This window comes from Pongo pygmaeus, chromosome 5 (assembly GCF_028885625.2).
Source record: "Pongo pygmaeus isolate AG05252 chromosome 5, NHGRI_mPonPyg2-v2.0_pri, whole genome shotgun sequence".
NCBI lineage: Eukaryota > Metazoa > Chordata > Mammalia > Primates > Hominidae > Pongo > Pongo pygmaeus.
Genome location: NC_072378.2, coordinates 39,259,992 through 39,285,059, shown reverse-complemented (window position 1 = coordinate 39,285,059; position 25,068 = coordinate 39,259,992). Strand labels below are relative to the sequence as shown.

The 25,068-nt window shown below is 38.8% G+C and overlaps 1 protein-coding gene across 1 annotated transcript in view; it reads right to left on the bottom strand.

Moving 5' to 3' along the window:
• The window catches only part of DNAH8 (dynein axonemal heavy chain 8), a 311,999-nt gene that overhangs the window by 112,946 nt on the left and 173,985 nt on the right, over positions 1 to 25,068 (bottom strand). The window contains exons 59-68 of the mRNA XM_054492591.2: positions 21,359 to 21,522; positions 20,006 to 20,198; positions 17,865 to 17,987; positions 16,345 to 16,475; positions 9,842 to 9,995; positions 8,129 to 8,293; positions 6,502 to 6,728; positions 4,648 to 4,766; positions 2,289 to 2,392; positions 851 to 1,027 (exon numbers count right to left, since the gene is read on the bottom strand). Coding sequence (XP_054348566.2) covers positions 851 to 1,027; positions 2,289 to 2,392; positions 4,648 to 4,766; positions 6,502 to 6,728; positions 8,129 to 8,293; positions 9,842 to 9,995; positions 16,345 to 16,475; positions 17,865 to 17,987; positions 20,006 to 20,198; positions 21,359 to 21,522 — 1,557 coding nt within the window. The remainder of the gene's footprint in view (positions 1 to 850; positions 1,028 to 2,288; positions 2,393 to 4,647; positions 4,767 to 6,501; positions 6,729 to 8,128; positions 8,294 to 9,841; positions 9,996 to 16,344; positions 16,476 to 17,864; positions 17,988 to 20,005; positions 20,199 to 21,358; positions 21,523 to 25,068) is intronic.

The following is a 25,068-nucleotide window of genomic DNA, read 5'->3' as shown; positions in this document are numbered from 1 at the left end:
ACATTTTTCTGTATGACTGGATCGCATTGTGTGTACGGACAAAATGCCAAGAGATGAAGTTCAAGAGATAGACAGGAGCCAGGTCATCAGCAGGAACAGAAGCACTAATATTTATTGAGCACTTTCTATGTGCCTAGCATTTTGTATTAATTACTTTTAATGCTCACATTGATTCTTTAAGAATCAATGAGAAATTATAATCCCCACAGAAACCCAAGAAAGTTAAATAAATTTACTCCAGATCATCTATGTGTACATACATACGTATATGTGTGTGTGTATTAGCAGTGTGTAAGTATATACAAGTGTGTATATATGTGTGTATATATCCACACATATACATACATGCACATATATATGTATGTATATGTGTGTGTGTATGTGTGTGTGTGTATTATACATAGAGGTTGAATGCAGGTCTGCCTGCCTCCAAAGCTGTGCCCTTTTGCCTCACAGCTATGAATGTCTAGCTCAGGACTTTATCCTAAGAGCAGTGGGAAACACAGGAAGATTTTAAAAGGGAGCATGACATAATCTGGAAGGGATGCTGGAGAAACTGAGCAGGCTCTCTGTGTAATCTGAATTTCTCATAGTTTAGGCCACTAACCACTAGCATTATTTCTCAGTTCTCATGGAAGACCAATTTGTGGGATGAAAATAATATAAAAGGTGAGGACTTTAAAAAAATTAGAACTTAGAAAACTGAATTAATTGGCACATTTGTTTCCAGACTCAGAGATTATCAATCACATTAAGAATTCAATTCAGTTTTCTGATGAGTTAATTTCATGTAATGAAACATGATGCCTTCTAGGACTTGTGTTGGAAGGGGTAACAACGCACTGCTCACATTCAGGGCTGCTTCTGCTTCTTCCAAAGCAGGTTTAGCTGCCTCAAGCTTGCTTTCAGCTTTCACTTTTTCACTATCAATTTCATCCACAATTTTTTGGGCTTTGTCCTTTACCTCCTGTACTTCATTTTTAATTTTGGCTGAAGCCTGAGCGCTTACTGTGACTTCTGCTAATACCTGTTAAGTTGAGGAAACACATGAAAGCAAATAGAAACCTTTCAAGCAAAATTTACAGATTTGAATAGTGAGCAAATATTTATTCAACGTAATATAAAACACGAATAGGAACAAACTTATTTCCTATCTAAGTTGTCTATATTTTAAGGTGTATTAAAGTAAATTCCTTTGAGCAGTTCCTCGCAGTCTTCCATTTTCTAAGCTTTTCTTAGGCTTAGAATATATATAAAAATAAATATTTAAAGCTTTCAGAAGAAATAGTATTTTCACTCTACAAATTTCTAGAAAATTAAAACAATTCAAGTAAGTATCATAGAATAAGGGCAAAAAACCATTTTAAGCCTTGTATAATAACAATAAAAGGAGCTAATGTTTATTGAGTGCTTACCATATATGCCAAGACTATGCTTAAGTGCCTCCCCTATGTTAGTTCACTCATTTCAGCAACCGGCTAAGGATCAAGACTGAAGTATCTATTCTTAACTGACTCTTGGTGACTAGAAGCTGAAAGTCTGAGACTAGAAGGCTGTATAATAGATTAAAAAGCAGCACATAGGCCGGGCACCGTGGCTCACACCTGTAATCCCAGCACTTTGGGAGGCCGAGGCAGGTGGATCACAAAGTCAAGAGATTGAGACCATCCTGGCCAACATGGTGAAACCCCGTCTCTACTAAAAATACAAAAATTAGGCAGGAGAATCACTTGAACCTGGGAGGTGGAGGTTGCAGTGAGCCGAGATCACGCCACTGCACTCCAGCCTGGGCAACAGAGCAAGACTCTGTCTCAAAAAAAAAAAAAAAAAAAAAAAAGAGAGAAAAAGCAGCACACATATATACCTATCTCCTTGAGAGGAGTATGGATTTTTCCTCTTTCTTTCTTTTTTAAAAAAAAAAACAAAAAACTCTACCAACTCTTCCTCGATTTGGGCCATCCCAGAAACCTGGAACATACAGGGACCTTAAAGAGAAGACCAAATATAACTCATAGTCAAGCAGAAATTTCATAAACAGATGAAAAAGAACAAGAGAGACAGACAGAGTGAGAGAAGAAATAATAGTCTTAGGCCAAGTAGCAAAATTAATAGTTCAGGTATAGGCTGGTATAAGTTAAACAAAAATGTCTAATGGTCTTTGTGAACACTATCTTACCAGGAATTGTCCATAGGTTTACACCCTGCTTGTTCTTTAGTACCATTTTAAAACAATGCATTTTAACATGGAAAAATATTCCTCATCAGTGATAAAATAAATGCAAACTCACTTCGTCTGCTTTTATGGAAGCCACTGCCAACTCCTTCTCCTTGACTGCAAGATCCTGAGAGAGTTTAGCAACAGATTCACTTGCCTCCATTAGTTTATCAAGACCTTTACAAATACACACATATATATCTTTACTGAGTACAGGTATATGCCTTCATCAAATATTTATTCAATATTTACTATTTATAAGGCACTGTACATGTAATATAACAAACACAAAATTGTAGACAAAAGCTAAAAATATACATGTCTTAAAAGCAACAATATTGACCATATTTCTGAGTTTCAACAGGAAGGCAAAGAAAATAGCTCTGACTGAAGAATATCACGTAGCTACATTTAAGGGAAAGTCACAATGTCCTATTGAATAAGATTAGTTTGGCCAGGAAAGTTATTTGACAAATTTATGCTCTCTTTGGCTGTGAAATAGTTTGTAGCTATCATTTTTTGCCTTTGAATTATATTGCAGCTGAGGTGGCAAATGAGATAGAAAATATATTAACATTTTTGTGGTTCTCTTTGTTATAAAAATGAAAATAACTGTGAAAACTTATGTAATGGACTTTGCAACTTTTAGCACTGTAGAGAAAAAGAACTGGTTAACTGAATTGTTCACACTCCAACGGGTTCTAGGTAATGGGATGTTGGTAAATATTTAAATCTGGGTCACTGGGAAAAGGGGAAGCCCTCATCGGTATACTGTTCAATTTCTGTAGTGTAAACACTCCCACCGTGGCTGATTTCAAGTTACCAAAAGATTCTCAGTACCACACTGTTATGTAATATTCCTACCATACAGACAGACGTAAATAACTTCAAGAACATTGATATAAGAAAATAGAGTAGGTCGGGTGTGGTGGCTCAACCCTGTAATCCCAGCACTTTGGGAGGCCGAGGCGGGTGGATCACCTGAGGTCAGTTCGAAACCAGCCTGGCCAACATGGCAGAACCCTGTCTCTACTAAAAATACAAAACAAGCTGGGCATGGTGGTGCATGCCTGTAATCCCAGCTACTTGGGAGGCTGAGGCAGGAGAATTCCTTGAACCTGGGAGGCAGAGGTTGCAGTGAACAGATCACGCCATTGCACTCCAGCCTGGGCAACAGAGCAAAACTCTGTCTCAAAGAAAAAAAAAAAAAGAGTAAAACTAAGAAGGGATGAGTTTGAGCATTTATTGCCTTTATTTTAAATCCAATTTGTTTAATTGTAAGTATACATGAGTTAATTTTTAATAAAAGTTCTGTTTAACAAGCAGATCACAAAATTCCTAAAAATTTAACATTGTGTTCTCAAAAGCCACTATGAGTTGGCTTTAGCACACTACTGATCTAAAGCATCATATACGAAAGCTGCAAGAAGCTGAATCATGAGAAAACCGCAGAAGAAGCCTTCTTTCACAGTCTTCTCTCATAACTATGACTTCACAGACCTTGGCGCTCAGTTATGCTGTGTGACTGAGTGGTTTTTGTTTTGATTTTTTCTTGAAACAGGGTCCCACTCTGTCACCTAGGCTGGAGTGTAGTGGTGCCATCTCAGTTCACTGCAGCCTTGACTTCCAGGGCTCAAGTGATCCTCCCACCTCAGCCTCCCAAGTAGCTTGGTCTACAGGCATGCGCCACCACGATGCCTGACTAATTTTTATATTTTTGTAGAGACGGGGTTTCACCATGTTGCCCAGGCTGCTCTTGAACTCCTGGGCTCAAGTGATCTGCTCGCCTTGGCCTCTCAAAGTGTGAAATTACAGGCGTGAGCCACCATACCCAGCCCCTCAAGGTTTATTTAGAACTTGAAAAATAAGAACTAAGGTGTTTTAGATTGTTTGGGCCACATGCTTTCTGGACATATAATCTCTTCCAATGTTTACTTTTGCTAGTTATACTACGTATAGCAGACACTTGGAAAACTCTTGATTAGGTACACAATCTCTTCTTGTTTTTATTTGTTTTTGCTTCTATTTTGCCTTTTACTTTATTAGAAATGTAGGGAAAATTAACATGGCAAAGTTTATACAAATCAAGGCAAATCAAAATGAAACCAAAAACTGAAATTGTTGTCCATTCCCAAAAGCTGGCTTGTCCCCATCTGCCAGCAATGGCTCAGTGACACAGCTCAGGGGACCCAGAGTTGAAAGAGCCAGGAGAAATGGTTCTGCAGAGAAAATAGGCCACTTCTGTTTAGATTTTCTTCTGTTCAGAGTTTCTTGACAGGTCAAAATACCCTCAAGGGCATCCTTTAAAATTATCTACTACTAACAAAGTGAGTATTTCATTTTCAGATAAAATGTCCACCAAACTAAATATTGAGATCCCTATCAAATAAACCCTATTTCCATTCCATCCCATTCTATTCCATTCCTCTTACCAATATTCATACGTTCAGCCTGTTCATTAATGAATTTCACCTTCTCAGCATAAATGTTTTTATAACCATTTATAAATGAGAGGTAAGATTTGGGAGTCACATGTGCTCTTCGGCGGTATCTGAAAGCAGAACATTAAAAGGACCATTTCAATCATTGTGCATACTCCCATAAAATGACACCTTTCCCAAGGTGAAATCAGTGTGATCATGTAGAGTGATTCATTAGCAGGAAGACAGGACTTGAGCATGGTTTCTCAGAGGTGAAGTGGAAAAAGGACTAAAATCTGTCTGATGTTTCGACCCTGAGGGGTCTTTGACTTCACCCTTAACTCCACCTCTGTTGGAGAAAAGAATGTCTGCTCTACCCCTCCCAGAATTTTGTGAAGATCAAATAAAATCACATATATGAACACCCTACGTGAAAGCTGGTGTCAACAGTGCAAAACTTTAAGGTTCTGGACAAATATTAGGGATAAGTGGTTGAAATGAATTTGTGCTGTGATCCATTTTCATTCAAGTGATATTTGTTACAACCTCTTCACTGCTGGATATCAGCTGGGTGGGTTTACAGAAGCAAAAACCAATGTGTCCCCAGTTCACTGGATTGGCCGTGAAATCAAGGCAGCCACACTTGATTCAAATGTCCACTTTATTGTGGGCTTTATTACAAAAGGTAGAATTTTACACAGAAGAAGCTCAGGTGAAAAAAGACTTCTTCACATACTATAAAATTATTTAACCTTTTATATTAATTTAAACTTCGGTAGTTTTGAAGATTTTTAATGTTTTTGAGTTTTTTTTAAGATCTTGGGCATATATGTGACTATCATTAAAGTGTTATAAAAATATTACATTCAGAATAAACTTCAACAACCTAAGAACATATAAAAAATTTGAAAAATATACCCAAATTTTCAAAGTAAAGAAACAGATTTTTGTAGCTGCACAAAGGTAAAAATTTATCTCCACAGATGACATTAGCAGGAGGAGTTCAAATAGAAAGAAAATCTTCTTAACAGTAAGAATTAATACACACTGATTCACCAAGAGAATTTGGCAGATCTTATCTGGAATTATTTAAAAGGGTGGTCTGAGAATGGTTTTAAGTAAAGGAAAAGGTATGGAATAAATAAACTTTTGTGAAGCAGGAACCTCACTGAAAATCAATGAAAGTGTTACCCGAACTCCCTATGCAGAAAAACAGGCATAGCTTTTCTGGTGATCCACGTTGGCCCATTTGTCAATCTTATACAGCGACTGTCATGCTTTGGGGGAAAAAAGCTGTGTTTTTGCATGGTTGACACCAGCTTTTACATAATGAACATGCCATTGCTGCTTTTAGTGAGTGGTTTTCCCACAGTCAATTAATATTTTGTTTCATAGTTACCTGGCATAGAAACATTGGTAAGACTAAGTAATGCAAATACAAATTCTAAATACTCCCTTAACATAAGGCAATAAAGAAACATTAGAAACAGTGTACTTCTTTAATCAAAACAAATAATGGATTTGAATAAGAAACTAATTTTAAACAGTTGGTGATGAATTAGTTAAGTCATTTTCAAAACAAAATTAAGCAGATGAAATAAAGCAATTCATTAAGCATCTGTTACTTTGAGGCTTGGAGGACAAAAAGGTATTTAAGTGTGGACACTAGTTCATTTTTAAATCTTGTTTACTTGCCATCTCTTCATACATAATCACTAGAAAATCAAAGCAAGAAAGATCTAAAAATGCAGCTAGGACCTTGTGCTCAATCAATAGGAAGAGTCTTCTGCAGGATGTTACAATGCATTCCTCTTGGGAGTACATGCTGAGGTTCCATAGCGATGGTGCTTATGTAATATCACTTACCTTTGGAAATAACTTTCACAGCTCTCTGAAACCATGTCATGAAACAGGCCCATTGTTTCTACAACTTGTCTTTTAATTTCACTAGAGCAGACAATATTATAGTCTGAAAGGAAGTAGGAGGCCACAGCAATCAGAGCCTCCCTCGGCCAGCGGCTGAACCAGTCCATAGTGCAACCTGATATCAAGCCAGGAAATTTCAAAGAACGGGCACGGAACTTCTCACCAACCTATTGATAGCAAAGTCAACAAACATTAGAAACACGGAGGGGTTATAAGTCAGCCAGAGAGAGATTTATGCAATCTGACCCAGGAGTGTGACATCACAAATTTGAAAATGAATCTTCTTGGGCTGCAATCATATATAAATGTAATGTTCTGATGAAGGGAGGAAATATACTCCACACTCTTCCCTGTCCTGGGACTACATCTACATTATTGCGTTCAATTCTAGGAACTTTCTTTTAAGAGGAAACTGATAAACTAGAACTCTTTTAGAGAGAGGGCTAGAACAGCAAAAGGCCTGGACACTGGGACAAGTGAGAACAGCTGCAGGAACATATGTTTGGTCTAAAAAGGAAACAACTTAGAAAGCCTTGCAAAAACCTTCTCCAAGTATCTGAAAAACTTTTCATGGAAGAGGGATTGAGTTCCTTGTATAGGGCAGAATTAGAATCAGAAAAGTACAGAGACAAAATTCTATTGATCATAAATAAGAGCTTTTTGGTCATTAGACTATCCAAGAATGAAGCAGGCTGCCTTATAAATTAGTGAGACTCCCTAGAGCAGAGCTGTCAATAGAACTTTAAGTGATAATAAAAATGCTTTATATATATGCTTTCCAGTGTGGTAGCTATTAGCCACACATGACTGCTAAGCACTAGGAATGGAGCTAAGCCAGGTGCGGTGGCTCATGCCTGTAATCCCAGCACTTTGGGAGGCCCAGGTGGGTGAATCGCTTGAGTTCAGGAGTTCCAGACCAGCCCGGACAACATGGCAAAACCTCGTCTCTACAAAAAATACAAAAATTAACTGGGCATGGTGGCACATGCTTGTAGTCCCAGCTACTTGGGAGTGTAAGGTGAGAGGATGACTTGAGCCTAGGAGGTTGATGATGCTGCAGTGAGCCATGATCATACCACTGCACTTCAGCCTAGGCAACAGAGCAAGACCCTGTATCAAAAATAAACCAAATAGTAAGTAGAAATGGGGCTAATTAATCAAAACTTAAGTAGCCATATATGCCTAATGGCTACTATATTGGGAAGCACAATGAGATAGAGATTTTCAAACCTACATCAGAGACATAATAGTAAAGCTGATATGTCTACATGGGAGGTGGAGCTGGATGAGGTTACATCACCAAGTCCCTTACAATTCAAACAACCCATGTCTCTAGGTAATTAATGAAAATTGCAGGTTATGCAGTATTTTTTACTAATATGAATATTTTAAATTATACTGGAAATAAGAATTTGGTCAATGGAGACTGTGTGGTACAAAAGTGTTAATTTTAATTCAATGTAAAAATATTAATTTCTAAGATCATTATCTAATCACAGAAGGTAAACTAAGTACCTTTAAATAAGGAACTCTTTCTACGTAGATATAAATAAAAATAAAAACTTACTGGAGAAAAGCAGAGAACAACATGTAAGTTCTTCTTTGATCTTGAAATGAAGTATTCGTACAAATTATCAAAGGTAGGAGGATGGCGAGGTAGCTCCCTCTTCATCACTGAAATCAGACTTTGGGTGATTTCATCCATCTCATCTCGTGCAAACAAATTGGAGATCTTTAAGGAATGGACAAGGAAGTGTTCTGTATTTTAAGAGTTCTCCACAGTCAATTCACTGCCAAAGTCCAGTCCCTTTTTTAATTTGCATGTCATATTGTTTCATATTTTCTTTCAGCATCTCCACAGTCAAATCCCTGATTTGCCAGAGTTTATCAAGACTGCAACTTTTTATTGAGCAGTTCAATCAAGAACTAATTGTGTTTTCCTGTGCTCCAATAGCTATCACCAAAAAGCTATCTCCACCACCACTCAATCATCTCTTTAAAATGTCCAGGGGTGCCCTCTGTACTTTGACTCAGAGTCAGTCTAATCAACTCTGGCTCCAAAATACTTAACTAATTTTTGCACCATTAAGCATCTGTATACCATGGTGCAGGGAAGAGTTAACACAGCAGGCCTAATCTTGAAAAGGGTATGCTTGCAGAGCTGACCCTTGGCTGTTATCAGGGAACTTGGCTTTTGGAATGTCTCCTCCATCAGTAATTGACAACGTTGTTTTGCAGTGCCAACTAGACTGTTTACACAAACCTTGTGATACATGGTAAACATCTATCTGCTTTCCTTCTAGGAATCTGGAACTTTGGTAGTTGTAGCTAGGCAGGAAGTGACCAAACCTAAAAAAAAACCACTGGACTCTGAATCTCAAGTGGGCTTCCCTGAACGGAAACAGTGCATATGTTACTGCCCTTCATACTGGGTGGAGAGGACGTTCTGTATGGCCCCTTGGCAAAAGCACAGGAAGCTGGAACATCGATTCCATGTTCCTGGAACATCGATGACTCCACAAGATGAGTCTTTTTCTCTACTGATCTGGCTCTGTATCCTTACTGTGTTGCCGCAATAAATCTCAGCCATGAGTATAACTATAAGTTGAACATCCCTTATTCAAAATGCTTGGGACCACAATGTTTCAGATTTCAGATTTTTTTCAGATTTTGGAATGTTTGCATTTTACTTACTGGTTGAGCACCCCCAAATCAAAAAATCTGAAATCTAAAATGCTCCAATAATGAGCATGTCCTTTGAGCATCATGTCTGTGCTCAAAAAGTTTCAGATTTTTGAGCATTTTGGATTCCAGAGTTTTGGATTTGAGATGCTCGACCTGTATATGCTGAGTCTGGTGAGTCTTTCTGATGAAGTACTAAAGATGTGAGTGCTCACGGAAGTGCTGATACAAGCAGTTTCAGAAGTGGTGGTACAGACATCCATTCACAACTAACAGAACTCTTTCAACCATTCTGTACTCCTCACTAGTATGTAGATAGATGGACAGATACTTTGCTTCTCCTAAAATAAATTATAAGACCAAAGTGAAGACTGAAGAGACAAGTAAGGAACCACGTTCAAAATTAAACAAAGCATCTGGAGATGGGCAGCATTCATTTCACAGGAACTTCAGAAAATCTGCTAAATCTCATATATTAACCATGTCTAAAATAAAAAATGTACTAAATAGCCTCACTTTTGAAAGGTTGCTGCTTTTTCTATTCCAATATAATTTATATTTTTACAATATGGGCTTTTTCTCTACTTTTGAGACTTACCTCCCCTGAAGATAGCAAGTTGTTAAGGTATTCTAGAAATGCCTCATCTTTTATTTCATTGTCAGTAAAGATGAAAGTGATGCCTTTTCCATCAGCACCAGCAACTTTGTACAAAGCTTTTAAATCATCTGTTAGATTAGTCACATTGTAAGACCTAAGAAGAAAAATGATAGAAAATTTTAGGTTAAAAAAGTATATAGTCAGCTGGGCGCGGTGGCTCACACCTGTAATCCCAGCACTTTGGGAGGCCGAGGCGGGTGGATCACGAGGTCAGGAGATCGAGACCATCCTGACCAACATGGTGAAACCCCATCTCTACTAAAAAAATACAAAAAAATTAGCCAAGTGTGTGGTGCACGCCTGTAATCCCAGCTACTTGGGAGGCTAAGGCAGGAGAATCACTTGAACCCGGGAGGCAGAGGTCGCAGTGAGTTGAGATCATGCCACTGCACTCCAGCCTGGGCGACAGAGTGAGACTCCTTCTCAAAACAAATAAACAGACAAACAACAACAACAAAAAAAACCATAGTCATAATTTATCCCAAAACACAATAATAGCCCATGATTATTAGAGCATAATCTGTACCTGCTCCAATAGATACTAAGTAATGGTGCCTGCTAGAAAATACAGAGATTAGAGCTAAAGAGTGATATGTTACCATTCAAAACAAATATTTCGTTTAAGTTGAGAACTGAGAAACAGGGAACTTACCAAAAGTGATCCACGAAGCATAAGTGGGAATAGAGAAATGAACTTTTAGTCCCTGCAGTCTGACAGTCCCCAGCAACAGATTTTGTCCGAGTAAATATATGTACAATACCTAAAACTCATCTGAAATTTGGATGAGTTTGGTTTGGTGAAAAAGTCAAAATACGTTATGAATAAAATTAGTGATAAATTGTATATAGTGGCAATTTGCACAGCTCATTAAGTGGCTAGAAACAAAGAAAACCCACAGAAAAAGATGCATTATGCAATATGGTATAAATAATAGAAATGTTAGATGGCTACAGACTATGGAATGAAAAGATCTTGGTCTTTGTTTTTTGGTTTACTCTGTTTCCAGTTAAATGTATGTGCTACCAGAGGTGATGAGATGTGTAAAAATAAAGCAGACATTATCTGAAATGTTGTATGTAAATCCTCATGGGTAAGCTAATGACAAGGACTAAAAGGTAACCCTCACTGGAAGGCGGTGTTACAATGCAAGTAATAGGCAGTAGGCCATGGGGTCTCACGGAAAGACTATGAGCACTGGAACCAGAAAGATCTAGTGGCCTGATGCTGTCAGAGTAATCCTCTCACTGACTGGCCAGTCTCTGAACTAATCAGCCAAAGATGTCAATTTGGCTGATTTTTTAAAGAATTAGACTGACTGTTACGTATTGCTTTTACAACACATAGAGACAGTCACAACACACCCCTTGTCCAGATCCTGACCTCTCTTGTTTCTTTCTTTCAAGTTTTCCAAAAGTATTCTCTGTGCTTCTTCTCTTCCTAATGCAACGTGGCTTGTGCAGCCATCCACTTTGCTGAAAGTGTCATCATGCATATCAGTTGCCACTTTTCATGTCTTCACATTTTCAGATTTTTTTCTTTTTTGAGACGGAGTTTCACTCTTCTTGCCCAGGCTGGAGTGCAATGGCGTGATCTCGGCTCACTGCAACCTCCACCTCCAGGGTACAAGTGATTCTCCTGCCTCAGCCTTTTGAGTAGCTGGGATTACAGGCGCCTGTCACCATGCCCAGCTAATTTTTTTGTATTTTTAGTAGAGATGGGGTTTCACTATGTTGGCCAGCTAGTCTTGAACTCCTCACCTCAGGTGATCCACCCGCCAGGGCCTCCCAAAGTGCTGGGATTACAGGCGTGAGCCAGGGCGCCCAGCCAGCATTTTCAGATTAATTATCTACCTGCTTAGTTTCTGGAAACCACTCTGGATTTCCTCCTCTCTATCTTGTCTCTTCTTCTCAATCTCCATTGCAAGCCCCCTTTCTCTATGTTGGGAGACCCCGGAATTCTTTCCACAGCCATCTTTTCTTTCCATGACGCACCCTATTCATACTCCCCATGACCACAAAAGGGTCCTCTCTACTAAGACTTCTATATTGCTATCTCCAGAACCAGAACCCCTCTCCTGAACTCCACATCTATGAGTCTTATTATCTATGGAAACTGTGTTCTGCAGACACCTCAGACTCAAATGTATGGAACTAAATTCTCACTTTACCCTTCAAAGCTGGTCATTTTTTTATTTATTCAACATATCCTTTTACAGAATTGGTTAAAAGTAAGCATTTAATAATAAAAATAAAAAAGACAAAGATTACAATGGCCCATTTTCAGGGGAGCTTACAGCTTAGTGAAGGAGATAGAAATGTATGTGAACAGGCACTTTTTTTTAATGCAGTGTGGTAAGTACAGTCATGCATTGCTTAACAATGGGGATACATTCTGATAAATGCATCCTTAGAAAATATTGTCACTGTGGCTGGGCGCGGTGGCTCATGCTTGTAATCCCAGCACTTTGGGAGGCTGAGGTGGGTGGATCACAAAGTCAGGAATTCAAGACCAGCCTGGCCAGCATGGTGAAACCCTGTCTCTACTAAAAATACAAAACTTAGCCAGGTGTAGTGGTGCTCGCCTGTAATCCCAGCTACTTGGGAGGCTGAGGCAGATAACTGCTTGAACCCGGGAGGTGGAGGTTGCAGTGAGCAGAGATTGCACCACTGCACTCCAGCCTGTGTGACAGAGTGAGACTCCTTCTCAAAAAAAAAAAAAAGAAAAGAAAAGAAAGAAAGAAAAAGAAAACATTGTAATTGTGGGAGCATAATATAGTTTGGATGTTTGTCCCCTCCAAATCTCATGTTGAAATGTAACCCCCAATATTGGAGGTGGGGCTTGGTGGGAGGTGTTTGGGTCGTGGAGGCAGATCCCTCATGAATGGCTTAGCACCATCCCCTTGGTAATGAGTGAGTTCTAACTCTGAGTTCATATAAAATCTGGTTGTTTAAAGGAGTCTGGGACCTGCCCCCTCACTCTCTCACTCCAGCTCTCACGATATGACCACCTGCTGCCCCTTTGCCACCTGCCATGATTGAAAGTTTCCTGAGACCCTCACCAGAAACAGGTGCCAGCACCACACTTCCTGTACAGCCTGCAGAACCTTGAGCCAAAACAAGCCTGTTTTTAAATAAATTATACAGCCTCGGGTATTATAGCAATGCAAAAACTGACTGATACAGAACAGCGTAGAGTATGCCTACACACACCTAGACTATATGGAATGGCCTATTGCTCCTAAGCTACAAACCTGAACAACATGTTACTGCACTGAATGAATACCGTAGGCAATTCTAATGCAATGGTCCATATTTGTGTATCTACCTAAACATAGAAAAGGTATAGTAAAAATACAGTATAAAAGATTTTTAAAATGCTACTCCTGTATAGGGCAGCTCCATTATAATCTCATGTGACCACCATCATATATGTTGTCTGTTGTTGACCCGAATGTCCTTATGGGGCACACAACTGTACCACTAGAGAAATTAGAGTGTCATCCTAGCCTTCCTGTTCTTTCCTCCTCTTCCTGATATTAGGTCAGTTACTAAGTCCTATCAATCCTGCATACTTTAAACTGTCCCTGCTGAGTCTTCCTCTCTATTCCCACTTTATCTGCTGTTATAAAATGTATCCAGAATTTGTTTTAATCAAGTGTGGTAAGACACAATGACACAGGAACGACTGTCATGAAGCAAGATGTTTATACTCAAGGATCCCTAGAAACAGAAGGGGGCTTGACATGCTAGGTAGGGTGACACGGGGAAACACCAGGGTCAATCAGGGGGCACGAGGAGTGATGGGAAAACACAGGCAAGAGTCTTTATTGTGGTTTCCATGAGAAAGGCAAGGCAGGTAAGCAGAATTAGGATTTGCTAGTTTGAATAATTTCAGCAGCCCCTGGGGCATAGGAGCGGTCCCTTGTTGACTGGTATGTGGCCCTGGGGTGATTAGGGCAGAGGAATATCCTAATCCACCATGAGATGCCACCACACACCCACCAGATAGAGGTGGTGGTTGGGAGTAAGGACCCTGGATTGGTTGGTTTGCATATGAAAGGTACTCTCCTGGAGGAGCTGTTTGAATCTCTAAGAATTGGCTACCCTAGAAGGGTCAGTCTCTCCCCAGTCAGCAGAGTCTCAGATGCCAGGGTATCAAGAATACAGAAATTAAGAAAATATAGTGAATAAATCTGCCTTAATTTTCTCCGTCATTCCTAACTACAATCAGTGCAACACCACCTATCTCAGGATCACAAATTTAGATGCCTACAGGAATCAGAAAGATAATGCCAGTGAGCGAAGCAGTGCTGTTGGGGCCTGTGGCTTGGAGGATTGCATGTCCCATCCAAGGAGGCAGCTGCTACTGAGCTCTGCTACCTGGGAGTGTAGGCCCTAGGTTGCCAGATTTTCCAGTTATTTCAAAAAAAAGTCAGAAATACGCTTTTCTAAAATATGAAACCTCCCGATTTTTAAATGCTGACAACTAATTTAATTTTTTGAAGTAAAATTAAATTAATATCTACTTATTTGATGTTTTATGTTTTTAAAATGCTCCTATAAATTGTATTTTGTTCAGTTTTTACTTTTCTTTTGTTTGGCAGCAGAATGATTTGTGTGTTTGTTTATAAACTGGCAAAGTGATCTAAATTTTATATGGAAATAAAAGGCCAAATGGACAAGACATTTTGAAGAAGAACAACAAAGTTAGAGATCTGACACTACCAAATATACATATGTTAAATTTAAATATATATATTAAAGAAGCTACAGCAATTAATATAGTGGGTAATGATACAAAGATAGATAAGGAAACCAGTGGAGGAGACTATATAGTCACATATATGATCAGATGACTTAAGACAAAAAATGGCACTCTGATGTGGCAGGAAAAAGATGACCTTTTTAATAAATGGAGCTGGATCAACTGGATATCAATATTGAAAATAATAATCACGACTCCTATGTCAGACATTATAAGAAGATAAATTCTAGATTGGTTATAGTACTAAATGAGAAAGTAGTAAATTTTATGTGTAAATGTGAAGAAAATCATAGGAAAATATCTATGTGCCCTTAGGGTAAACAAAGATTTTAAAATATAATACAAAAGAGGACTAAATAGAAAAAAAAGGATGTTTCATTAAAACTAAGATCCGCTAAGAGAATGAAAAGGCAAATCAATAACAGAGAGAAGGTATTTGCAATATATACCTTTTATATCCAAAACACATATAGAATTCCTAATAATCAATAAGAAAGAATCACAACCAAATTGAAAAAAAAATGGAGAAACAGCTTTTATAATCCACAAAAGAGCCTATCCAAATGGCCAGTGAAAGATGAAAAGGTGCTCAACATCCTTAGCCATCTGGGAAACGCAAACTGAAACCACAGTGAGCTACCACACCACACACAGAATTGCTAAAATTGGCCAGGCGCGGTGGCTCACGCCTATAATTTTGGAAGGCCAAGGAGGGTTGATCACTTGAGGTCAGGAGTTCAAGAGAAGCCTGGCCAACATGGTGAAACCCAGTCTCTACTAAAAATACAAAAATTGGCTGGGCGTGGTGGCACACTCCTGTGATCCCAGCTACTCGGGAGCTAAGGCAAGAGAATTGCTTGAACCTGGGAGGTGGAGGTTGCAGTGAGCCGAGATCATGCCATTGCACTCCAGCCTGGGTGACAGAGCAAGACTACATTTCAAAAAAAAAAAAAAAAAGAATTGCTAAAACGAAAAAGACACACAATGCCAAGTGGGGGCAAGGATGCGGAGCAACTCTCACGACATGTTGGTGGAAGTGTAAATTGGTACAACCACATGGAAAACTACTAAGCAGATCAACTAAAGCTAAATATACAGATACCCTACATCCAGCAATTTTAACTCTAGATGTATATTCAGACATGTACAAGAATATTTACAGTAGCTCTATTTGCCCCAAACCAAATGTTTATTAAGAGTACAACGGATAAATAGATTGTGGTAGTATCTGATTAAGTGGAAGATCATGCAGCAAAAAGAATGAACAACTCTTGCTATATGTAGCATCACGGATGAATCTCACAAACAATGCAGTAATAGAAATGGGATGCAAAGAGCAAATCCTGTATAGTTCAATTGATACAAAATTCAAAACTGGGCAAAACTAATCAATGGGCTTACCCTTTGAACATGGTTACCCCTGGGAGGGTAATGACTGCAACGTAACATGGGAGCACTTCTGCGGTACAAGCAGTGTTTTATTTCTTCATCTGTAGACTGGCTACATAGATGTATTTACTTTGTGACACTTGTGTAAATATCCTTATATATATAATACTTAAAGTTTACTTTAAAAAGAAATACAGGAAACTGTTGTGCTTCCTTTTTTTCTAAAGTAAACATTTAACCATAGAGAAATTAACTATAGAAAAACATATTGTGTTTTATTTCATCCTACCTGGTTAATGTTATCTGGAATATTTGATAGCCAGCAATAAAAGAGGCCAATCTTGAAAGACTTTGTTTTCCGGAACCACCAACACCCACCAGCAATGCATTTCCACACGATGTTCGAATTATTCGTGAAATCTGTTTTGAGATTTAAAAAGTGCTTATTTGAAAAAAGAATGCAATGTTTACATTTTCTTGCACTAAATGAGTCCAAGTTTTGATCATATGTTTCTAGACAATATTAGACTTTTTCCTCGTTAACGGTCTATGTCAGAATTTTTAAAATTAAAGTTTAATACCGACTTGTTCAGCTCGAATCTTTCCCTGACCATCTATGTTTATGTCATGAAGAACAGAACAAACTGGATTTACTCCCTTCTATTTTAAAACTATTCTGTGTGTGTGCTCATGTGTGTGCACGCATGTAGAATTTCATTATTTTTAGACCCAATGGATAGTGGAGCTGCTCTTCCCAATCTGCAGAAGATATAAGAAATGTTTAGAATTTTTTTGTATTATTCATCAGCCTGACACACTGAATCATGTAGACACCTAACTCAACAATGAACACTAACTCTATCATATCTCTGCCAACAATTTAAGTACCATAATTCTATTTACAGTGGGGTAGGAGGATGTTTCTAGAAGCCAACTTGGAGAGACAGCCTTTCATCTTGTGTTGCTTTTCTATGGTTGATTTCCTCAGCGAAGATAAGACTCAAATTGTGCGTCAAATCTTATGCAGGCCAATTGAAGACATTGCTAAAAAGCCGTCTTTTATATTATTGTCACCAATTAGGGAGAAAGTCTAGATGGATCACTAAATTCACTATCACCACTAAAAATAAATTTTTAAAAAATACAAGTTTTACAGAGGGCAGATCAATAACGACACCCTGGTATGTGTAAATTCTATCAGTATATTTTAAAATATATTAATCACTTATGGCTTTGCACTCAGAATAGGATCTCAGAACCTCAAGATCTAGCCATGGTGAATGGTCAATAATTACTTGTTGAATAGATTAGTGTGAAAACACCCCTTTTTGGTGTTACCTCTAACTGGCTTCTATTCTCTCACCAGTCCTGTATATCAACCTTACCCCTGTCCCATCACCTGTAAGTCAATCATAACATTGACACTTTTAAAAGCAACATCTTTTCCTCCGTGGGCAACAGAATTCCCATAATATCAAAATATAATTTGAGGGAAGTATATTTTTTCACAGGGTTCTCCATACTTTCTAAAGGTTCTCTGTACTTCCTTGTTGACTCAGTGTGCCAAAAGCTCTGAACAGAAAACCATCTATTTGCCCTTGAAAGACATTTGCTGCCATGTAGATGGATTCAAATAAAGGGTTTCCTATTAAGCCTTTGTTTTCTGGGACAGTGAATTGACCCAACCTATGTACAGTCTTCTATACAGTACCTGATAGTATATAGTTATTCTCTCAAAAAATTTATCTATGAAATATATGAAGCTTTTAAATCATCTATTTATATCAGTAAATGGGCAATAGTTAGGACCTTAACAAGATGAGTCATTGCATCTTTAAAAAACACCAGATCAAGAGATGTTCCTCTAATGATTTCATTGAACTGTCTCTGGTAAAACTGGAGTTTTTCAGCCAGAAAGTCAAAGGATGGCATCTATGGGTGGGGAGAAAGATAAAAAAATAATATTTAAGATCCAAATATGTATTAAAGTAGCAATTGTAAAGACACTCAAAAGTAATTTTAAAATATACATATCTTTTTTAAACATTATGGATTTCCAGAGGTTTCTCACATATTAGTCTACTTTTAGTTATTTCCATTTTTTTAAGGGCTGAAACTTAACTGTATTAGTTGGTTTCTAGTGCAAAATCATTTCTGACCTTTCCCTACCAACTCCTATCCATGGTAATTAACACATTAATATAGGAAATATTTTTCTTGGTTTTTACTTACTTTTTAATATTGTTTGCGGCTTTCAAAAATATAAAAAGGTTTTACATTATTTATGGAGTCAAATCCACAAGTCTTTGTTGTTCTGAAATAAATCCACACCCACTTTCTTTGTTCTGCAAATTGTTCCTCCCCATCTAATTCTTTGATCTACATACACTTTATTTTTATTTTTATTTTTTAGAGTCAAGGTACTCTGTCACCCAGGCTGGAGTGCAGTGGCCCAATCATAGCTCACTGCAGCCTCGACTTCCTTGGCTCTACGGATCCTCCTACCTCAACTCCCCCAAGTCGTGGGTATTACAGGCATAAACCACCTCGCCCGGCTCTACATGACTTTAGAATTACTTTGTTATATAACCCTGTTTTTAAAAGTCCCTTTGAAATCTTGTTTCAAATTTCATTAAACCTATATATTAATTTAGAAAGAATGGCATGTTGCTGTTCAAGTAAAGTTTTATCATGTTAATTCCTATATGTTTAATATTGTTGTTGCTGTTAAATGAAATACTTTTATGTTTTATTTTCTGTCTTGTGATTGTTGGCAAGTGTTGGTAAATTTTTTCTGTAAAGGGCAAGATAGTAAATATTTTAGGTTTTAAGGCCCATTCAGTCTCTACTCACCCCTGCCATTGTAGTGCAAAAGCAGCTATGGCCAACATTTAAACCAATGGGTGTTTCAATAAAACCTTATTTATGAACACTGAAATTTGAATTCTATATTATTTTTACATGTCACACAATATTATTCTTTTGTTTATTTTTATTTTTTGGTAACTATTTAAAAATGAAAAATCAGCCGGGCACGGTGGCTCACACCTGTCACTCCAGAACTTTGGGAGGCCGAGATGGGTGGATCACTTGAGGTCAGGAGTTCAAAACCAGCCTGACCAACATGATAAAACCTCATCTCTACTAAAAATACAAAAAATTAGCCGGGCATGGTAGCAGGCACCTGTAATCACAGGACCAACATGGTGAAACCTCGTCTCTACTAAAAATACAAAAAATTAGCCGGGCATGATGGGGGGCACCTGTAATCCCAGCTACTTGGGAGGCTGAGGCAGGAGAATTGCTTGAACCTGGAGGCGGAGGTTGCAGTGAGCCGAGATCATGCCACTCCGCTCCAGTCTGGGTGACAGAGAGAGACTCCATCTCAAAATAAATAAATAAATAAATAAATAAATAAATAAATATCCTTCTTAGCTAGTAAGTCTAATAAAAACAGGCCGTGGGCTGGCTGGATCTGGCCCGGAAACTATAATTTGCCAACCCTTGATGTAGGTATAGAGCATTTATATAATGCTTGGTCATCTTACTGAACTCTCTCTCTGTTTTTTTTTGTTGTTGTTTTTTGTTTGTTTTTTTTTTTGAGACAGGGTCTCCTTCTGTCACCCAGGTTAGAGTGCAGTGACACAATCACAGCTCATTGCAGTCTCGAACTCCTGGGCTCAAGTAATCCTCCCACCTCCACCTGCTGAGTAATTGGGAGTACAGGAGCATGCCACCACACCCGACTAATATTTTTTATTTTTTGTAGAGACAGGGTCTCATTATGTTGCTCAGGCTGGTCTCAAACTCCCGGGCTCAAGCAATCCTCCCACCTCAGCCTCCCAAAGTGCTGGAATTATAGTAACTCCATGGTAGGACTCTGGTGCAGAGAGAAAGATCTAGTCAGGTGAGCGATCTGAAAACCTCTTTTAAGAGATGAAAATAAATACCAATTCATATATTTTGGGTACTTCAAACACAGAGTCTTCAGGTTCATCGCCAGTTGGTTCTGGCATCTCACGGAGAAAATCCACAAAGTATGGTTCAGGAAGAATACACGACGCTGCATCAGAGCCAATATTTTCTTCAACTGCACGAGTAAGATGTGCATTAAACCACTGCTCATCTTCAGGAGTTATAAATCTGAAAGGAAAATGTAGTAGTAAGAATGTTAAATATGAAAGCATCTTTTCTAACTGAACATGTCCCTTCGCCTCTTCTCAGCCCTACCCTGGACCTTCTCAATTCAGGACAGGGAAACAATATGTTCTGCCTTTTGATAAGAAGGGAATAATCCCATCCAAGAAAGTTATAACATTAACAGCACTACTTATAGAAAATACAGATGAATCACTTAGGTGAGATCAAAGGTCCCTAAAACTTGCGATAGGAGAGCAGAAGTGATGGTCGGTAGTGGACGAGCATCCTCCTTCTGGGTTGGTGGATTCAGTGCACAAAGGACCTTTTCAGATTGACAATATAACAGAGGGAAGAGAGGACAAAGGGGAGTAACATTTGACAAGTATCACCCTTGTGTGAGACATGGTAGACACTTTACAACTTTGTGAAACTGGCATTATCATCCGTGATTTATAGATGAGGGAATGGAGGCTCCAAAAGATGACTGAATTTAACTTTAATGGGATTGTTTAACTTTAAAGGGATGAAACCAGATTTCCCCACATAAAACCTACAAAGGGCTCACAATTTGTGGAAAATATATACAATGAAAATGTGCCTCCAAATGTTATCAACTCTGACGATCTGGTGATTTATAAAGATGTATTGTTGAAGTCATACTGGAATAAATCGGCAGAGCATTGTTTCAAGGCAGTGGGCAGGTGACAGATGCCATCAATGCTTCACAAGCCCCACAGCAAATGACGACAATGCTCCTTACTCTACTTACCCTAGTAGGTAATGCAAGAAGTAACCAGCTGGGCAGGGTGGCTCATTCCTGTAATCCCAGCACTTTGGGAGACTGAGACGGGCGGATCTCCTGAGGTCGGGAGTTCAAGACCAGCCTGACCAACATGGAGAAACCCCATCTCTACTAAAAATACAACAACAACAGCAAAATAGCCAGCCATGGTGGTGCATGCCTGTGATCCCAGCTACTGGGGAGGCTGAAGTTGGAGAATCACTTGAACCCAGGAGGCAGAGGTTGTGGTCAGCTGAGATCCCACCATTGCACTCCAGCCTAGGCAACAAGAGCAAAACTCCATCTCAAAAAAAAAAAAAATTAACCAAGTAGTATAAACTTCTCAGGTCATACATTTAAACTCTAGTGCCGCAATACGCACCTGTCTGCAATTACTCTGTTGCACTCGTGTTTGAAAAGGGACAGGAGAGTAGGGATTGAAGCGCACTCCTCAGCTTTTATGGTCAACATTCCTTGCCAAATTCTGGAAAGATCTCGAAGATTGAAGATGTAATGAAATTTAGAAGGAGTTGGCAGCATCTTCACCTAGAGATGAAAAAATGTAATACTCTCAATTAGTTTTCAGATACAACTAAAAGTAGAATTACTTTTAGAACTGTCTCACAAATCCTATTTTAGATAAAATCTGCTGAGTAAATAAATCAAGATTAAGTTCATATTTTGTGACAACACGGACAGAAAAAAAATCATAAATAAACCAACTTAGGATTTAAAAGACCATAATCTCTTGGATAGGATGGATTCAAGACCAAGGCACTGGATGCAGATTCCAACACCTTGTTCTACTACCATCAGTTGGCTTTGAACAAGTCACCTCCCCTGAATTCTTAAGGACTACATGAATTGTGGGAATAATCATCCCGAATCATTGGTAGTATATGTGGAAATATGTCATAACAAAAACTGAGTTGGTTGTCGTGCAGGTAAGAACAATGAATGTTCACTTTTAAAGTTAATAATGGCTATCTTCTATAAATTGCTTTGATTAGGGTCCTTAAAGTGTTAGGATTTCCATAAATATATCTGCATATCATAACCTGGATTTTACTGTGTGGATCCAAACTCAGTCAACAGTCTTTCATATATCTGTATATCCATAAAAAGTGGACAGGCAAGTCTGACATGCAGCTATACGTATAGCAATAGATGTTTTTTCTATTTGAGCACGAAGACTGTATTATATGCTAATTTACTATTTCTACCAACTTCTAGAATATAAAAAGGCAAAGCTGTAACAATACCACATTCTTACCCAGAGAGACACCCGTTAAGGGATAACCTCGAGGTACTCTAGATATGGAAAGCATTGATGGTCATGTATAAAGATCATAATTGATATCCTTAGAATCATTTCTGAAAGTGAAAATAATGATAATTCTGGTGATACAAACTCCCCGTACGCCTATTTCAGCAAAGCAGATGCTTTCTTTAGCATCTGTTCATAAATTAAGCCCTTTCTATACTGAAAAATTACCCTATTGAGTTTGCAATTTTTACAGGCTAATTCACAGTGCTATTTAAAACAGCAAGTAGCATGGGGAGATGAAAATAAAAGAAGTGTATTTTATCAATCTCCTATCAACTTCCCTCTTTGCTCAGTTCCATTGCAAGCTAAAATGTTCATCCTACCCACTAAAATATAAAACATATAGTTATATTACAAGTATGTAAAAATACTCAAAGTGGTAAGGTTATGTGAATATTGCTTTTTTTATAGTATAACACTCCAGCCATGATGGCAGCCATTGGTAACTGAGGCAGTCATTAAAGAGAATTCTGTAAAAAAAATTCCTTTCTTTCCTTCTTCTTCTCATTATTTGTTAACCTGCTTCTTTCCTTCTCTTCTAATATTTCCCTCTACTTTTCATCTCCTTCCTTCTTTTCTGAACTGCTTCTGCCTTAAAGCTATATAAAGTAATATAAAGGTGGGCTGATAGACAAGGCATGAATGGATTAAAAGAGTGCTTTGTGAAGATGGGAGATTTGAAGAAAAGATACAAAGAAGGCTGCTTATGTAGAGGTGGGCAGAGGAGGAAGATTCATTCATTTTTCAATGACCGAGCACCTCCCTGGTTCTTAAGAAGACACAGGGGTAAACAGAGGACAGCTAACTCTGCTGCCATCGAGGGGGCTTTTATTCTAGTGGGGAGAGCCTGAGAATGAACAGGGAACAAATATATATGTAAATATGCAAATAATGATAGAAGCCATGGTTTAAATAAAAAATCAGGGCCAGGAGACAGGTAATGACTAGGATAGGGACAAGGGCAGTCACTTTAGAGGATGAGTGGAACAGTCCCTCTGAAGGTAAGAGTGATGAGAATGAGCCAACATATGGTGGCCCAGCAGCGCAATAAACCTGGGGTACTCAAGGAATGGTGAGCAGGGCCACTCGGCTGGAGCAGGATGATGGCAGGCAAGGGAAGTAAGCAGAGTCTGCTGACATTGTAAGTGGAACTGGGAGTCTACTGGTGGTTTTAAGAAGGAGTAAAGATTTCTGCTTTACTTTTTAAAAAATATCATCTAGGACTGTGAAAAGAACAGACTCCAAGAGAGCAAGAAGAAAGCAAGGAGATTGGTTAGGAAGTTACTGCATGGTCTAGGGGACAGGTGATGGGAGCACTTATCAGGGTGGTCACGGGGGGATGCCGAGGAGGGCTCAGCTTTGGGGTAGATTTTGAAGGGGAGGTCACTGAGATTCGCTGATGGACTGGATGTAGGCCATGAGGAAGACATAAATCAAGGATGGTGCCCAGTAATTTTAACCTAAGAAGCAGGATAACTGGTGCTGCTACTAAGATGCAGAAATCTGAGGGAGGATCATATTTAAGGACATTTAAGAGTTCTGTTTGGACATGGTAACTTTGAGATGAGTATCAGATGTCAAACACTGATGTCTATTAAGCAGTTAGCAATCGGCCTGGAGCCAGGTAGAGAGGCCTGGGATGGAGATATCCATTTTGAAGTCATCAGCACAGGGATGATGTTTAAAGCCTTGGAGCTGGATGAGGCCACCTAGGGAAAGAATGTAGATAGAGAAGAGGGCCTGGCATCGAGACCAGGTGCATTTCAGTGTCTAGAGGAGGGAAAGAAGAAGGGGGACTTTAATGAGGTAGCCAGCGAGCTAGGAAGAAAATCAAGAATATGGGGACCCTCTGAAGCCAAGTGAAGAAAATATTTAGAGGGATCATTTAGGTCAAATGCTGCTAAAAAGTCAAGTAAGAGGGAGAAGAAAATTAACCTTGAGATGTGGCAAGATCAAGGTCTTTGGTGGCCTTGACATGAACAGTGGGAATGAAAGCTTGTCCAGAATGGATTAAAGAGGTAAAGAAAAGACACTGAGGACATGGAGCCAGGAAACATCCAAATAACAAAAGAAACTGATGGAAGACAGCTGCAAGGGCAAAGCTTTTCAGAGAACTATGTATATAAGCACAGTAAATTGAGCAATAATCCTATTGGAAACCACATGTATCTTACCACGGAAAACTATCTCAGATGCTCAGTCCTTGCCACTCATTTCTGAGTTTCTTTAAAAGAAGTACAATGGCGCGTGCAAAGGCCCTGTGTTGGCAAGGAACAGGGCCCCACACTCATCACTGAAGGTGGACGCATGGAAGAGCATCTCATAAGAAACCCCCAAATTTCTCTTCCAATAATTCTGTATCTAGAAATCCCCCAGTCTACCCAGGAATCTGAAAGGCTGGCACACTTCAGGTTTCCCAGGAGACAAGTGCCTGCCCACATGTGTATAATTGGGCTAATGGATGTGTAGTGAATTATGACAACTAATCCTTATCTCCTTCATGGCTTTTTGTCATATATATCAACCTCATTTTTATCTCATACCTACACTTAATTGCCTTTTCATGAGTACTGCCTTAAGTCATCTGGGGACAGCTGCAGGTTTGCTGAGCTTTACTTAAGACACTGACTTGTGTATGCAAATCTCACCAATTTTTGTTAAGAACACTTCCATCCATTTACTAACGCTCCAGCTCAGAGAAACACACAAGTTAGACTTCAAGTCCTAGTTGGCTGAGAATATCTGGAAATCCATGTATTAAGTCA